The sequence below is a fragment of the Dreissena polymorpha genome, chromosome 4, assembly GCF_020536995.1.
Source record: "Dreissena polymorpha isolate Duluth1 chromosome 4, UMN_Dpol_1.0, whole genome shotgun sequence".
NCBI lineage: Eukaryota > Metazoa > Mollusca > Bivalvia > Myida > Dreissenidae > Dreissena > Dreissena polymorpha.
The window spans coordinates 23197271-23216307 of NC_068358.1; the positions used below are offsets into that span (position 1 = coordinate 23197271).

The following is a 19037-nucleotide window of genomic DNA, read 5'->3' on the forward strand; positions in this document are numbered from 1 at the left end:
GGGGAAACAAAATGTGTGTGTATGGAAAGGCCTTGTCCATATACACATGCATACCAAATATGAAGGTTATATCCCAAGGGACATAGAAGTAATGAGCATTTTTGGAAACCTAAATGCAAAGTGTGACGGAAAGACTGACAGACAGACAAACAGACAGACGGACTGACAGTCTGATCACTATATGCCCCCTTTCCTTCGAAAGGGGGCATAAAAACATCCAACCTCGAATAACAATTAACACATAAATGAAACACAACTACACTGTATTATTATGAAAACATTAATAATCAAAGGGGAGTAACTACTGTATTCTTAAATGCAATATTTAGAAGAGTTGTCTCACATGCTACATGACCTTAATTCATGATTGTTTGCAAGCCTTTTTACTACATAAATATAAGGAAAACTGCCACGTCCCACTGGCCACCATGTTTTTCAACAGACCGAAACCATTTTCAAACTTAACTCACTTATCTAGGAAACAAAAGTTCTGACAAAATTTCATGAAAATTGGGCCAAAAATGTGACTTCTAGAGTGTTGACATGTTTTCACTATATACATATAAAGAAAAATGCCCTGCCCACTGGTGGCCATGTTTTTTCACCAATCTGGACAATTTTCGAAATCGTCCGAGACATCAATAAAACCAATTTTTTGACCAACTTTCATGATGATTGGGCAAAAATTATGACTTCCAGAATGTTTACAAGGTTTTTCTATAGCCAAATAAGGAAAACTGCCCCGCCCACTGCCATGTTTTTCAACGGATCGGAACCACTATTGAACTCAACCAACATATCATTAAGACAAACATTTTGAAAAAGTTACATGAAGATTGGGCATGAAATGTGACATCTACAGTGTTTACAAGTGTTTTCCTTTTTTTGACCTAGAAACCTAGTTTTTGACCCGGCACGACCCAGTTTCGAACTCGACCGAGATTTCATTGGGACGAAGCTTCTGACCAAGTTTGATGAAGATAGGGCAATAAATGTGGCCTCTAGAGTGTTTTTGAACAAATGTTAACGGACGGACGGACGAAGGACAAAGACCGGTCACAAAAGCTCTCTTGAGCAATCAGGTGAGCTAAAAATACGATAAATGTGGAAATTGTTGTCCCAGATAAGCCTGTACCCACTGAACAGGCTAATCTACAACAACACTTAAAACACGTGCATTAAGCATAGTTTACCTAGAGCGCATCATCTCATATTTTTTATGTATCTAGTTGCGATGCATTTACTCTGTGCATGACTTGCCTCTGCACATTCTTGTAGGCATTTAATATACCTTGATTAATATATTATTTATTGAAACAAAAACTGAAAAACACTGTTTATGATATTCCTATGTGTACCTATCAGAAAACTTAATTAAGCCAACTCTAGTGCAAGGTTTTAGTGCCATTATTCCAGAATGTTTTATGACTTTGTAGCATGTTGGCGCTCATTTGTGGCACAGATTTCCAGCATTCTGGAAAGCAGTATAGCAATCTGCTGTTGGTTTCTTTTCCACATAAAATCAGCAAGCAACTATTAGAAAAAAACTATTTTCACAGTAATTAGAGAACACAAACAAGCTGCAAACTTGTCAATATAATTACTCTTATGGATCATGTTTAATTGCATTTGCAAGATGCTGATATGTTTATTCATCATTGATTCTATCGAAGGTCTTAAGAATAGCATTTGTTTTAAAATGTTCACCTCTAAAAGATACGGCTTAAAAAAGATATTATTTGTTCATCACCACTAAATAATTGATTGCACAAACAAATCTTAATTGTTAGAAATTGTTCAAATTACAAGCTACAGTATTTGTTTCAAAGTTCTTGTAACTTCCACATGTGACAAATGCTTTGACATTTCTCTGGAAATCTGAGATGGAGACATTTTTATATTAAGAAACAAAAAAGTTAAAACAATTAATTTAGGGACAAAATTAAATCTAACTACATTGTAACTAAATTGGGACAAACATGCAAATTTTGAGACTTCATATCCATATACTTCTTTTAGCATTCATTTGTTAACTTGAGATGCCAATAGAAAACCTTATAATATAGAAAGCCATTCATTGCCAATTTGTATAAGTTGACCTTGACCTAAACAATTGGGACATTAGCATAACTTAAAAAAGTCTTTTTAACATAGTAAAGCATGTTATTTTAAAATCATGCTGCTATAATGCTCATTGCCCTTAAATAATGACCTTTACTTTGCAATATGGGCACCTTGCACTTAAAATTTTTTGATGAATGATGCAGTTACAAGCTGCATCATGTACGTATTTCAGCATTGAACTTTAAGTGTGACCTTTACTGTGGATTTCAGGCTGGCTGGCTCTTCATTTTGAAAGGTTTGCACACAGTGTAGTTATTGTAAAGCAGCTGTACTTGGTCTGAAATTCATCTTTCACCTCTAACTGTGAACTTGGCCTTTGAGTGAGGGAAATGTTTTATTCATTTAAAATGTGATTGAGAGAAGATAAGTAATTTTAACATTAAGGATGAAGTAACAGGCTGGACAAACTCTTTTAATAAAAACATTTACCATTGACCACTGTAACCTTGACCTTAAGCTAGGGATGAGCTTTTATTTCCATGGTTTATATTGTGTCATTTATGTAACAACTGCGTGATGAATGGAAAAGAAGTCATATTCTGTTGTTTTTATGTCCTTTTTGTGTACATATACAACTGTGTCTATTCTGGAAATCCACAAGCAGGGGAGAAATTTCCCCTTCACTCTGAAAAATAGGGTGGATTTTTTAGAAACAGAGGGGGGGGGGACCAATCAACAAATACAATTTTTATTCATTCTACTTTTAATGTTTATATTGCTTTTCCTTAAACATTATTACATACTGTCAGGTCTGTGAAATCCTATAGTAACTGCAATTATATATAACAGCACTTTCATTGCACTAATATGACTAAAAAACGAAAATCTGTTATCACATATACTTGAAAAGTGTCGGTAAATCGATATCGCTTTGCTCTTTAAACAAGAGGGCCAAAATGGCCCTAGTTCGCTCACCTGAGAGGAGTCGGTTCATTTAATCTTTACCAAATGTCAAACTTGACCTAGATATTGTCCAGACAAACATCCTGGTCAAGTTTTATCATTATTTCATCTGCGAGTCATGATCAATGTACCTATGAAGTTTCATGATCCTAGGCGTAAGCATTCTTAAGTTATCATCCGGAAACCATTTTTCTAAGTTGAGTCACTGTAACCTAGACAGCCATTGTGTGAATACGTTTTTTGGCACTGTGACCTTGACCTTTGACCTAGTGACCTGAAAATCAATAGGGGTCATCTGCGAGTCATGATCAATATACCTATGAAGTTTCATGAACCTAGGCAAAAGCGTTCTTGAGCAATCATCCAGAAACCATTTTACTATTTCAGGTCACCGTGACCTTGACCTTTGACCTAGTGACCTGAAAATCAATAGGGGTCATCTGCAAGTCATGATCATTGTACCTATGAAGTTTCATGATCCTAGGCATAAGCGTTCTTGAGTTAACATCTGGAAACCATTTTACTATTTCGGGTCACCGTGACCTTGACCTTTGACCTAGTGACCTGAAAATCAATAGGGGTCATCTACGAGTCATGATCAATGTACCTATGAAGTTTTATGATCCTAGGCCTAAGTGTTCTTGAGTTATCATCCGGAAACCATTTTACTATTTCAGGTCATGGTGACCTTGACCTTTGACCAAGTGACCTGAAAATCAATAGGGGTTATCTGCGAGTCATGATCAATGTATCTATGAAGTTTCATGATCCTAGGCATAAGCGTTCTTAAGTTATCATCCGGAAACCATTTTACTGCTTTGAATCACCGTGACCTTGACCTTTGACCTAGTGACCCGAAAATCAATAGGGGTCATCTGCGAGTCATGATCAATGTATCTATGAAGTTTCATGATCCTAGGCATAAGCGTTCTTGAGTTATCATCCGGAAACCATTTTACTGCTTTGGGTCACTGTGACCTTGACCTTTGACCTAGTGACCTAAAAATCAATAGGAGTCATCTGCGAGTCATGATCAATGTACCTATGAAGTTTCATGATCCTTGGCATAAGCGCTCTTGAGATATCATCCGGAAACCATCTGGTGGACGAACAGACCGACATGAGCAAAACAATATACCCCCTCTTCTTCGAAATGGGGGGGGGGGCATAATGAGAAAACTGCCCCATTCCCAGCAGCCATGTTTTTCAACTGACTGGAACCATTTTTGAACTCAACTCTTGTATCAAGGAAACAAATGTTCTGAGCAAATTTCATGAAAATTGGGCCAAAAATGTGACTTCTACTGTGTTCACTTGTTTTAACTATATACATATAGAGAAAAATGCCCCGCCCACTGGCGGCCATGTTTTTTCACCGATCCCGACCATTTTCACACTTGTCCGAGATATCAATAAAACCAATGTTTTGACCAACTTTCATGATGATTGGCCAAAAATTGTGACTTCTAGAGTGTTTACAAGGTTTCTCTATAGCCAAATAGGGAAAACTGCTACTATACATATTGAGAAAAATGCCCCGCCCACTGGCGGCCATGTTTTTTCACCGATCTCGATCATTTTTGAACTCGTCCGAGACATCAATTGAACCAATGTTTTGACCAACTTTCATGATGATTGGGCAAAAATTGTGACTTCTAGAGTGTTTACAAGGTTTCTCAATAGCCAAATAAGGAAAACTGCCCCGCCCACTGGCGGCCATGTTTTTCAACGGATCAGAACCACTTTTACACTCAACCAAGATATCGTTAAGACAAACATTTTGACAAAGTTACATGAAGATTCGGCATGAAATGTGACTTCTACAGTGTTTACAAGGTTTTTCTTTTTTTTGACTTAGTGACCTAGTTTTTGACCCGGCATAACCCAGTTTCAAACTCGGCGGAGATTTAATTGCCACAAAGCTTCTGACCAAGTTTCATGAAGATGGGACAACAAATGTGGCCTCTAGAGTGTTTACGAGCAAATGTTTACGGACAGACGGACATACGACGGACAAAGACCGGTCATAAAAGCTCACCTGAGCCATCAGGTGAGCTAAAAAATATACTCATGGATATCGAGCACGCGATTTTTCACAAACATATGCTGGAAATGTGCATTCTGGAAGGAAACAATCATACCAATATGGACTGACATGCAAATGGCACCAAGCTTATCAAAAGAAATTCAACAATTGTATCAAGACATCATAAACAACAGTTCTGTTCCAATATCTATGAAGCAGTAATAAATGCTACATCCCATGTAAATCATCCCATGTAAATCATGGTGATCTAAAGAAAATGCAGCCTACATAACTGACCCTGGAGAATTAGATAGATTTACTATATATCACCCAATCAATCATCACCATGGAAACACTGGCTATTAAGAGACAAATATGATGCTTTTGTTTAATATATGTGACAATGGATGTTAATGTTGAAAAAAATATCCATTTTGTAACTGTGTCTTCATGTATGTTTAACTGTTTGCAGAAATAAGAATAAGTAAGGGATTGGGGGGGTTTTGTGTGTCAAATTTGGAACCAAAATTTGGCTCCATTTTAAATTACAACAAGAAATGTGTTTGTCAGAAACACTATGTCCCCTTCTACGCCGCTTTGATTTTTTTTTCACCTTTGACCTTGAAGGATGACCTTGACCTTTCACCACTCAAAATGTGCAGCTCCATGAGATACACATGCATGCCAAATATGAAGTTGCTATCTTCAATATTGCACAAGTTATGGCAAAATGTTTAAGTTGGGCCAATTTTTTTGACCTTTGACCTTGAAGGATGACCTTGACCTTTCACCACTCAATATGTGCAGCTTCATGAGATACACATGCATGCCAAATATGAAGTTGCTATCTTCAATATTGCAAAAGTTATGGCAAAATGTTTAAGTTGGGGTAAACAAACAGACCAACAGACAGGGCAAAAACAATATGTCCCCCACTATATGGGGGACATAAAAAGTATGCACTTTTCCCTGTCTGAAATTCCCAGTATTAATTTTGTGTTTTATAAATTTTGTTAAATTCATCCCTCTATCATTTATGTAAAAGTCATTTTAGGTGAAGAGCTGGGTAAAACAGCTACGCTGAAAAAGCGTATTGGTGCTCTTTACCCATGTTTAGGTCAGAGCTGTTGACACGGTGTGAACTGCTAGGGTAACAAGTAATGCAGAAACAACAAAGTACGGGTCAACAGGGCTGTCTTTATGACTACCCAATTCGTGAGTAAAAAGTATTGCTAGCAGATTTATGTTTTATTTATTTTCATCAATTATCTTATTGTATATTTAGAATTTGTATATGATGTCAAAAATCAAAAGTTTTGTACAGGGAATTTCCATAATGAAATTATATTCTTAGTAAGATAGGTATTCAATATTCCAACAATATTCATTTAATATGATGGTGATTGCAAATTGTCTTTATATTCAGTTCTCATTACCATTTTCATCATACTTTCTATGCCTTCTGAACGTCAAAAAAGGGCCATGTTGATGTTATTTTGTCTAAATAATATCTCTATAAAATAAATAGGATGATAAAAAGTGCACACACATCTTGACCCCTGCGCTAAGACACACTTTTTATAAAACTTACGATTAACTTTGAAAAATGAGTTGCATCTTAAATTATTCAATAGCGAACAACTCAAGTGCCTTCAGCGCTTTGATTATCTTTTGTTGTCAGCAGCCATATGCCTTATGGTGCTATACAGTTTTATTTACTATTTTATTTTTAAACGATGTCTTATTGTTAAAGGCAGGTAATGAATTAATGTATTCACCTACCAGTAAATAAATATTCATTTTGTGATGCATAAATATAAAAATAAACTTATTAATTTAAAAAAATAAATAAATGTAGATTTAAAATTCATACTATACTAACTCATTGTTATCATATTAACATTGGCATATTTATGGTCATGATTCTTTTTAGCTAAAGAAACTTCAGCGTACAGTTTATTTAGTATTGACAGAGCTGTACGCTGAAGCGAACCCCATATCGAAAGTCAACCAGAGTCGTAACATATTCATGTCACGCTATAAATCAAAGACAGTTCATTTTCTTGGATACATTTCTACAGATATTGGTGAATGAATATAAATTACTGCATTGGGGCATATTTTAAGGTTAAAATGTTTTAAATGCATCTTACAATTGATGAAAATAACTCATAATAAAATAATAATTTCAGCCTGAAATTCACAATTCTGACCCCATTGTCGCTTTGTCATGTGACGAGTTTTCATTTGGATACTTTCAGATTGACCTTGACGTTTTTTGCTGAAATTGTAAACATTACTTTCTTTTCTGAACTCTATTATTTGTGATAAACAACTTACGCCTGGTGGATTAAAAGACTGATTTCAAAGTGAATCAGGTAATTTTAAATAATTTTTACTTTGAGTTTGTATTTACAATACAATTTGTTTACAAAACAAGCAAGAATAATTTAAAATACCGGGAAATGTCATTCTGAATTTGAAAACACTTGAGCACATGGTATGTTACTAAAAATAGAAATGTCATATGACCGTGAAATCTTGGGAGATTCACATTTCAAAAATGTCTGTCGCATCGCTGTTTTTCTCGATATGTTAGAGCAGAAAAGATAAATTTTAAATGTTTAAGATAGTATTTTTTGAAAGAATACTGGTCATGTACGTAATTCCGGCCACTTTTGGGACTATTTAAGAAAAATCTTTAGTGTTAGGCAACTGGTTGAAACTAAACTTCACATATATAATCCTGGGTTCAAAACTCACCTAGCATGAAAATTTAAATAGAATTAGATCGGTGAATGTTACTTAATGAACAGAAAATGATGACATGTAAACTATCCATTTTCGTAGGTTAAATGTACCTAAATAATCGGCCACTTTTCAGTTTGATCTGCAGATAAAATTACAAAGCAATATCTTTAGACAAATATCCTCAATTTCAGAGTATTAATCACTGTTTATACTATTAAAATTTTTGACTTGAAATTTAAAATAAATGCGAAATTATTATACCAGTTACTCCCCCTACCTATTTTAATATATATAAACAATGGGAAACTGCTAAATCATAAAAAAATATTTGTTTTTAATGGGTTTAATCAAATTTTTTCCAAACATAGCTAAAAAAGTAAACACATTTTGTTTAAAAAGTTGACTTCAGTGTTGATTATTAGTAAACGCTTATATATAATATTAAAACATGTAATGTAGTAATATTCTTATCAAGGGAGGTAATTCATATATAAAAAAAAAATTAGGTTCTGATTTTTATGTTTTGAATATAATTTTTTGTACAATTAATTGGTAAAACTTTAATTAAAGTTTATTAGATAAAATAAAAATAATTTTATCAAATATATTTGTTTCTTATATGGATATAATTGTTGCAACTAATTATGACATCACTTTGCCCACGAGCCAAATATTTCCTGCTAGATTTGTGACATTTAACACAAAAGTTTACAGTGATGTGGTTCTTACATTTGAAAGATATTGAGAGTAGGCATGGTTTTCATGTTGATTTTTCTAAATAAAAACAAAATATGTGCGTTAAGATCAAGAAAATGGTTTTACATAGGTGGCCGATTTTTTACGTACAGGCCGGAATTACGTACATGACCAGTATATCAGTTAAATGTGAAAAATGTCAATCTTTCTGATCAAGTTGTTGATAAGGGCCAATAGCTGCATTTAAAAGCTGTTTTGGACCGGTCTTTGTTAACTGTCAATTGTTTGAGAATTTCTGGTTGACTTTCCTAATGGGGTTGGTCCTTAACTTTAAAGATGTACCAGTCAAAAATCATAAAAAGCGACATTAAAGTTATGGTAGCCAGAACTAGATTCTTTTGGAATATTGTCCCAAATATTTGGACCTATTAGTGGATAAATTGTAGGTAAATTGGAGGGAAAAAGTTTTTTTTGTAGGTTACCAAGTTTACATGGAGAAAATGTTAAAAGATACTCTTTTTAAAAAATATAATAATACCATAAAAACCATCAACATGCCACTTTAAGTCCCCTTTTCCAAACATGAAAGCAAACACAGTTTCTGGTCATAAAGATGCTAACAGAAGGGATTAAAGGGAATTATTTCTGCTTCAAGTTCTCCTAATTTGTGATTCTCAATCCATCCTGATGTTTAATTTGCAACCTATATGGGATGCATGATTTTCTGGTATGTTGATAAGTTACCTATGTTAAAACGAATACATGATATAATTTATGTGATATTCACAATTGTTTGCATCCCCTTGATTTGTCATGCTAAGGACCTATCCAGCATATGTATTATACTGCATGTCACAAATTCATGCACCAACTGCTCTACAATAACGACGTGCAACAGTTGTGGACTGCCAAGTGTACCTTCAAACTTTTAGACCTTATAATCTTCGGGCAGGATTCAAGCGGCATTGACCATCTCATCAGGGACATTATACCAAAAGAGGATTTTATATTGACGATATTGATCTTTAAGACATTTACGAATATTAACCGTGTGGACATAAAATGCTTCTGCTTGTGCGCTTAGCAAGTTAATGGGTCAAGGAAATATTTAGAAATAAGGGAGGCAACATAAGTAAGATTAAGGTTATTCACCGCCATGAGTATTGCGTCTTTGAATTTGTTAGGGAAAAGGTAAATGGGGTTGTTGTACTCTTAACTCAGTGTTATAAGTCCAAAATTCATTTATTTCTTACACATTTCTTCATTTGATTCTACAGAATGAATGATTCATTTCTCCTACAAATTAAAATTTATGTTATCCTCCTTCAAAATGTAATTGTTTTCGCTTCTCCCCCTTTATTTATAAGTCCTTTCTTCCATACTTCCAAATGTTATTTCTTCTTTCACATATAATTCTTTTTTCTCTTTTAAACTGCAATTCCTCTCCTTTTTCCAAATTCAATGCCCTCCTTCCAAATACAACTAATTCCTTTCCTCCTTTATAGGGTATTGTCTTCCTTCCTCCAAAATACATAAACTACCATCCCTCCTTCAAAATGCAATTTTCTTCTGTATATACTTACAAGATGTCATAATTGATTTTCCCCTCTTCCTTCATTTTCTCTTCTATTTTAGTTAATTCTTTCCAAACTTTCTTCCTTCATTCATTACAAATTACCGGTATGTTTAATTTCTAAATTCCCTTGATGTTGCAATTGGTACTGACCCCTTCATTAGTTCTGTTCAAATAACCTGATTGCCTCCCTCCTAATTATAAAGCTCCCTTGATCACTATATCCATATGATATAACTTTACTTTATTGACTTAATTTAATACGGAGTAAAAACTTAAAATTAATTTTCAATCACGTCAATAACCTGTCATTTGCTATTGGATATTGTTCTAGATTCGAAAGGCTGTCTTAGATTGTAAGAAAAAGATAAAATAAAATTATACACTCCCAACCTATCTAAAGATAAACTTATAATCAGCGTAACACAAAATAAAGCTCTTTTTTTGCCTCAAATTCTTACTCTGATACTCTGCAAGAAAAAAAAACAATAACAACAACTCCATGTATGCAGCTTTAAATTGACTTAAATACTTAAAGCAGCCAGCATTTGCATTATAAAAACTTTTTATTGATCATTCACTTGCAATTAAACACTAATTATTGTTAAGGAATCTATACATTTTCTCAAAATGACGTACAGGACGTTTTGCCGCTTGGAGGCAAGGGACTATAATGAGTGTATACATTTTAAATGAGATCAAGCATGTGGGTGAATATTTGATTAGGTTCCATTTACTGTCCATATTCAACAATTATCTAAATGGTAGACATTAACAGAGATAAGTTTCATCATTACAATTTTAAATAATATGTAAACAATATTAGATAAGAGTTCTTAGCAGATTAAACGCTTAAAGCAGTTGTATGCTTTGTCGAAGCAAATAACCCCCATGTATTTTAGTAACGGTGTGTTGTCCGAATTCTTAAAGGGTAATTTTCTTGATTGTTTTATAAAAGAATGTCAAACGAAAATAAAAAAAACCAACAATATGGAGCTAAATATATTTAAACTTAACTTAATAACAGTTACATTTAGTAGCTTTATATGCAGAATATTTATAAATGGTCAGTTATGGCTCTGTCCGTAATTTTTCAAGTCGATACCGTTACGAAGAAAATTTCATCTACCGCACGGGAATGATACGGGGATACAACTTTTTCCGAAAACTAAACATTCTTTCAACCTTTTACGTCATATTTAAGCAACGAAAAGAGCGCGAAAAATGTGAAAATCATCAAAAAGTATGTAAAATATTGAACGTACTTTTATTCAGTGTCAACACCGTTCTTCCATTTTCTTTGCTATTTCCACTCCTGTTCTTTTATGATTTTCAAATATTATGTAGTCTTAGATGCCACAAAATAATGTGTGCGTAATGTGTTTTTGAGACAAGTAGCATGCTGTACTGAAGAAATATAGTTATAAAAGAATCTGGGAACATAATCAGACCATAAATACATGGATTGAGAGCAGCATAAGGTAATTTTAAATGTATATAGTAGCAGTTATTCTTACAATAGCAATAACTTGATCTTAAATTTTTAAAATTATATATGTGTTTTATTTTATATTCTTATTTACTTATGTTGCAAGTTCATTTAAACACGGATACTGAATTAGTTGTATTATCTATAAATATAATTTTGTCAATTATTTTCTTTGTTCAGCTATTGAACTTATGCTTGCAAAATAAAAAAAATCGCATTGATAAAGATTCCTTTTTTAATCAATTATTTTCATTACTTATAACAAATGTTTGAATACATTAAATTTATATAATAAGCATATGCTTAAATTTTGCTCATTTTCACAGTTGTGGTAATGAAAACCTTAATGCATGCTTTAAATGAATGAACACACCATGACATGCATTAATAATTCACAAGGTTTATATCACTTTTTTTAGGATGCGCCTACAAACGTCCAAATTTACAAAGATTTTGGTATATCCTACACCCCCAATTCCAGTGTTTGTCAACGTCAGCGAGGATTGTAATAGCAACTGTTGATATTACAGCAACAGCTCATCACCCTGGCAACATGAGAAGGTGGACATACAGGCGTTCCTCTACATAGTGGTTGTTATCCTCTTCTGCGCCTGCAGCATTGTCCTCCTGCTAATCAAGTACGCGAGGAATGATGACGAGGAGGTCAACCTCAAGTATCAGTACTCAGATATTGTCAAGCGTGAACGGTTTCAGTCTGCGCAGTACAAGAGCATGCTGGCCCTGCAAAGGACCCAAGAAGTGTTGAAAAACATGGCCCCAGAGCTGCTTACACATATTGGTAACTACCCAATGATCATCGTTAGCGACTTCGATAGAAAGGTGACCATGCCGATTGGTCGCAGTGACATCAGTCATCGTGACTCATGTCTATCTTCATTGCAGAACATAAGTGCCGTCATTCTGAATGAAAAAAAGTGACGGCAATCTTTCAAGAGCTTGTTCGGATAATAATAACGATTTTGAAAGTGAAGCTAGGTACAACACATGCACTAGCTCCCCGGCCAATCAAAGCTTAAACAGTGCCGTATGGCACGTAGGTATGTATCCCTCTGTGTTCTTCGATGCAATGGAGAGAGGGTATAGACCAATATTGATTGCACAGTCGTATTGGCCAACTCCTGGAAGACCAAGGTGCTCAAGTGTTTAGTACATTAGTTTCTACTGCAGTTCTTTATTTATCTTAAGAGTTTTTTTTCTATGAAAACTGGGCTTATTAAATGGGCGTAAAGCATCATTAGCCTATGTGTTCCATTTTTATGGAGTTTTTCATCTAAAGGAAGTCTCTTCTAAACAAAAATCCTGTTTAGTCGTCCCTGATAAGCATGTGCAGACTGCACCGGCTAATCTGGGACAATACTTTACGCACATGAATTTAGGCCAGTTCTTAAAGAACAAGGCTTATATACGTTTCTACTAGTGCTGTAACGTCTATCCAAAATAATTTTTTTAAAGATTTGCAGGCAAAAATCAATCTTTAACTTATTGACTTGCATTTTCACTTTGAATTTTTGTTTTGCTCACTTTTGCTTTCAGTTTAAGCACACAGATTTTGCAGTCTGTGACTAGTTTGATTTTTCTGATTTATCTGTGGTTTCGTCAGTGCACATGTCTCGGACCAAATAGAGTGGAAGTGGTATTATTTCTTAAGAAATACTTACATACTTGTCAATAAATTATACTATTTGGTATCAAAATTGTTTTAAGTTAAACTTTGCCTGTGGACAAAACTAGAGCTGTCTAACAATTCTTCGGTATTGATTGTATAATTAACAGTTTAGGTCAGAAACTAAACATAATGACCCAGAAAACTGACATGAAGTTCCCATTGAATATAAGTAGTAAATTACAGAGGTAAAGTACTGTAATCTCGAACCAGAACTTTTTAAAAGAAAACACTTGCATACATATAGCAAGCAACTTAAAACTGATTTGTTTACGTACAGAAAGGACTTAATTCTGCTTAAAATGCAGGTCAAAGTTGTGTCCCTTGAGAAGTTTCCACAAATAATGAACATGAAACTGTGAAATCTTTAAGACAAAACGAGCAATAAAGCTGCTTAAATGCTGAATTAAAAGCCTTGGTCAATTATACATTTCACATTGCCAAAGGATGTGTGTTTTTTTTTCAATATTACTTATAAAAAACAAAATTAATAATACATTGCAGACAAAAGTGCATACAGATATTTTTTATAACTCTTATTAAAGCAACCTTTCTTCTTTAATGAGGATCTCGATTCGGAAAACCATGTAAAAACCCAATTTTGATGCATTACCATTCTATTTTCTACAGTATATGCGAATGCTTTTAGGCTGTTGAAATGGGGATACATTGGCAAGAAATATTTAAAGTAGTCAATTTTAATACTAACATATAATATAGAATCAATAAATAGTAACACAAGTTTAATTAGGTAGTCCATATATGACATGCTTAGTTAGCCATTGAAAAAGTGGAATGTTCATTTTGAACAAAACACAATTGTAATTCAATAGTGTTTTTTTTTTCATTGTTGAAAATTGTATATTTAAAAACATTCACTTATATCATTTCTATGAAACATATCAACTGAAATTATAGAACATGTCAAATAAAGCTCCTGAAGAAGAAACCAGTACAACTTCAGGATTATTGATGTATGTATTCTTTTATTGACATTCAGGTGGTGTTAAATACACAAACACATTAGACATTACAACCATTATACTCGCTACATAGCACTACATTCTGTAAAAAACATGTTTTTAAATTGATAAATTGACATACAAATATCTATACTTACTTATTCCAGAAACTCTTGCCACAAATAACGACAAACAAAAACAAAACATACACATACAGTAGATACAGACCACTCACTAAACTAGCAGTATTTGAGATTAAATCGTAGAAATTAAATAATAAACATTTTCTCATTTGCACACGTGAGCTACATATATATTAGTATACATTACAAACTAAGCATTATACAGGGGCGTAGATAACCTCCAAACATTGGGGAGGCGGTCCAGTTTCTGTACTGGGAACATAAAGGGTTTGCTTGAGAGGTTTGTCCTCTCCAGTGGTTCCGAAAATTTTTACAATTACAATTAATATGGTGCGTTTTGGTGATTTTTCATGTTGATATAAATGCATGAGTTTTGTCTCACTCTCTGTTTGTTATGAAATCAGTTTGTCCAATGCCTCAGACGACACCCCAGAAATCTCAACAGTTTTTTTTTAAATCGTGCTAATTTAAACATACAAAAAAGTAAACGTTTATGTATTTTAATGAAGGAGTTTAACGAGTGATATGAGAAATAATAACATTAATATTACATTCACAACACTAATATTTTATTACTGGATATGTTTAACATCTGAAATGGGAAGACTGAAATAAATAAGAAATAAAGGATTGTTCTGTTCACACAACAACCAATACAATACCAAAATATTTTCAATCAAATTAATGTTTTTCACGCGTATACTTACTCAAAATTGTTTTAGTGGAAGTTATATACCTTTGAATTAAAGCGATCAATTAAAATTAAAAGAATAGCCTGTCCTTAATCAAAACACCGACAGTGCACTCACGGAAAAGAACAATAAATCAATAACGCAATGACATTTACCCGGCCCCCTGGTTTATGACACCTAACAAGAGATATTGACACATCACTATTGGCAACCTCGGAACAGACGGAGATGGGACACATGGCTTTCGCACTGACGGCGCGTGATTACAAAAATACTGGTTTAGGAGCGGCGATTTCGGGGGATTTTACTTTACGTTTTGTTTATATAACGACGACTAGCCGAAATATTGGGGAGGCGGCCGCCTCCCCTGCCTCCCCATTACCTACGCCCCTTGGCATACAATATACAAAAACAGATATCACATATAATGGACGGTTTGTAAGTATTAAAGAAAAAAAATCAATTTAAAAACACAGACAGCAAATCATAAAGAAATCATAAAAGTTGTGTATGCTATATACAATTTACTATGGTATATATAAATAAGGTAGAAATGGTAGCTATGAACATCCATTTATTCAACCGTCATCAAGTTGTATCCAGTAAAGAACCGGTCTTTAAACATTAAAAAAAACTTATCTCAGGGATTTTATTTCATGTTCATCTAACTGACGAAAAAAAAAGAAATTAAAATAATTAAAATTTTAAGTATGTGATAGTTATTATTATTAATCATGCAGTTTCTGTAGACGTAGTGACCACGTTACTCAACTGCAGTACATCAAGTGAGTAAAGTTCAGGTCAAAGAAAGCCTCTTTAAAGTATATTTTATTCAAACCAAGCGCTTTCAAACAATAACATATTTAAATGCATTTATGCACATTTTTTCTTCGTTTTATGTGAAATAAATGTTATCATGTAATTGTATTTCCTTTAAAAAGAACTGATAACTTTCAAATACCACACATTTATTCATTAGATTACGGTTTTAATAAAACCTATACTTAAACTGTGTATTTTTTCTATACACAGAAACAACGAGGAATTGTCGAAGCGAGGAATGAATATTAACATGATCATCAGTAAATTAATGTTTTTGCCAAATCATGAAATCATTAAAACGAACAATATCTACTAACAAAAATAAACAATTCATTTTACATTGAAATCTGAAATAAGGGCTATGGTTACTCTTTGTTTAAAAGTGTTGAAGCATACACAAATAATTGTCAATACAATTTAAAGCTAAAAAGACATTAACAAAACCAAATACTTGGACAAAAACAAAACTCGAACTGACATTGGGAAAATGATTATCATTGATAGAGTAACACAATTTGCCCATAGGCCACAACAAATTGATTAAATTTTCGTCGGATTTGCCGCACCTAAGAATCTTTAAACGAAATGAAAATATTTGTATTTATATTTTGCGCTCGCAGCAACAATTTTGCTGCGCACGTGTTCATGTAATGATTTAGTTTAATTAAGCCTACGTATTTTACGACGTAGACTGTTATAACGTTTAGCGTTATTAGATTGGTGTATGGTAAAAAGGGGGCGGTGCTCGTTTGTCTAGTCGTGTCGGCCAAAGACAAAAATGGAAATATAATTTTCCTCCGGTTGCAATGAGTCATCGAATCAAAGATGATTTTAGTAATTTATTCATCTCAGCCGCATCCACTCAAGATGTGAAATGTCGCCGGTATTCGTACGTTTGTTAAAAATCTGCAATACACTTGTTGGTACTGATTAAGTTAAAATATCAAACATTAACATGCAACTGAGTGTCGCCGTTGTTGAACTGGAAAAACACATTGTCGAGTATACTATAAATTCTACACGCCTTCCATCTACTAGTTCAAACTGTTGATAGTTAAGTCCAAGGTGTACATTATGCACCAAAAACATGAAGTTAACATAAGTGCGAAAGTAAAGAAACTGTATGGACCTGGACAAATTTACTGGGATTCGATTTACGTTTTTATACTAAAATACAAAACTTTTACTACCCATTTCTTATTGTTCTTTAATACGAAGTTATGTTGTTTTTTTTACATTATAAAAACTTAAACTTCTCATTATCACCACGTTTTTTTGGAGAAAAAGTGGGGATATTTATTGATATCCGTCTTCCGTCCGTCCTGGCCACTATTTCCTCCTACGCTATAAGCACAAGAACCTTGAAACTTACAAACATGGTAGCTATGAGCATATTTGCGACCCTGCACTATTTGGAATTTTGATCTGACCCCTCGGTCAAAAGTTATGGGGGTTGGAGTGGGGCCGGGTCTGAGACTTTCTTTCATTTTTTTAGGTTATTTGACATTAACTTCTTCATTTCTACACCGATTTACTTCAAATTGATACTGAACCTTTCTTATGACAATACGGTAAATATCAACTATGCATGGCCCCATTACCAACCCCTGGCGCCCCAAACATGCGGCGTGGGGATACAAGTTGACCTCTGCCGCGCCATTTCTAGTTTCTAAGGTAAACAGTCCTGAACTAACAAAAGTAAGGCATCGAGTATTGTATAATACCATAACCTATACTATTTACTAGTACAGGTAGTACTAAGACAGATTCAAGATATTTCGTATCAGTGATGTTTTGCTCAAAAGTACAGCCTCTTACAGGCTGTTTCCAAATTGCATAAAGTAAAAATAAAGCTGTTTCCCAATGGCATAAATAACATTTTTCCAAAAAATCTGTGCAAAATTTTCCAAACAATAAGCCAAACTTAAAAAAAACCTCTCAATTGGTTAATTGAGTTTATTATTCAGCAGTTTAATTCCTTGCACAGTATCATCCAAATTTTAGGAAGCAGTTAAACATGCACTTATAACAATTGGATTACTGTCATTTGTAATCATGATAATCATGTTTGTTTTTTCCCAATTTCATTGCCTTACGAAAAGTTTCCTCAATCAAAAAGGCACAGGCTATCAAATATTAAGCGAAGAAAACTCAAAGCTGTTTCTTCAGAATATGCGTTGAAAGTCGGTCTTCTCTTAACTACGCTACGAACTATAACCACCGCATCTGCATGTTTATACTTCACCACTGGTACACTGCAGAGAGTGAGTGTGTGTGTATGTAATCAATAGTGTTTAACAGCTTGTGTGACGACATTGGCCAGTTTTTCATTGAAATGTGTACATATTGGCTGCTTTCAGGGAAAACGGGGCTTAATGCATTTCAAATACGTGGTGTCCCAGATTAGCCTGTGCACACTGATTAGCCTGTGCAATGCGCACAAGCTAACCAAGGACGACACTTTCTGATTTCATGGTGTTTTTCGTTTAAAGTGAGTCTCTGGTACTGGGATGACAATTACTGCATATGCATTAAGCCCTATTTTCCCAAAATGAAGCTTAAATCATCTTTTCTATTAATGATTTGAAAAAAGAAAAAAAAACATAAAAGTGATAATAACTGAAGAGTAACCTCGCTGACAAGGCAAATAAACAAAATCACTTTTAAATCAAATAAAAAATCAATGAGTTCTACATTTTTAGATTGTAGCATTATTAGTAAACTTCTAAAAGTGACCTTTTCACAGTTTGTCATTGAAGGCTTAATATTGATAAATGTAAACATTGGATTTTAAAAGCTTTGTTAAAAAACAAGAATAAAAAAGTTACCCTCAACTAGGCTCGAACAACTTAACCCTGGAATAAAAGTCTATCGTTTATACCACTCGGCCATCCGTGATCATACAGTGAGAGATGTATTTTATACTTTATATAAGCAATCATCGTAGTATGAAAAATTTAATGAAAACAACAGAACTCTCCAATTTATTAAATCGTTTAATTTTGTCAATTAACCAAAACGCGAAAAGGTCCCTTTAATGTCTTAAGACAAGCAAATTGAATGAGTTCAATACACTGTCAGATCTTACATCATGAATAACTTACAGGTTTAATGTTTGCCTGTTAGCCTGGGGCCAGTCGATTTAAGCCCAGGAAACTCAATTTCAAAAGTT

The 19037-nt window shown here is 33.8% G+C and overlaps 1 protein-coding gene across 1 annotated transcript; it reads left to right on the forward strand.

Annotated features, from left to right (window-relative positions):
- The first annotated feature begins 10703 nt into the window (after positions 1-10703).
- Positions 10704-12625, forward strand: LOC127878277 (uncharacterized). The gene is made up of 2 exons (XM_052424796.1): positions 10704-10708; positions 12093-12625. The coding sequence occupies exons 1-2, from the start codon at positions 10704-10706 to the stop codon at positions 12499-12501; spliced, it is 414 nt and encodes a 137-aa protein (XP_052280756.1). The 3' UTR covers positions 12502-12625.
- Positions 12626-19037: the final 6412 nt, after the last annotated feature.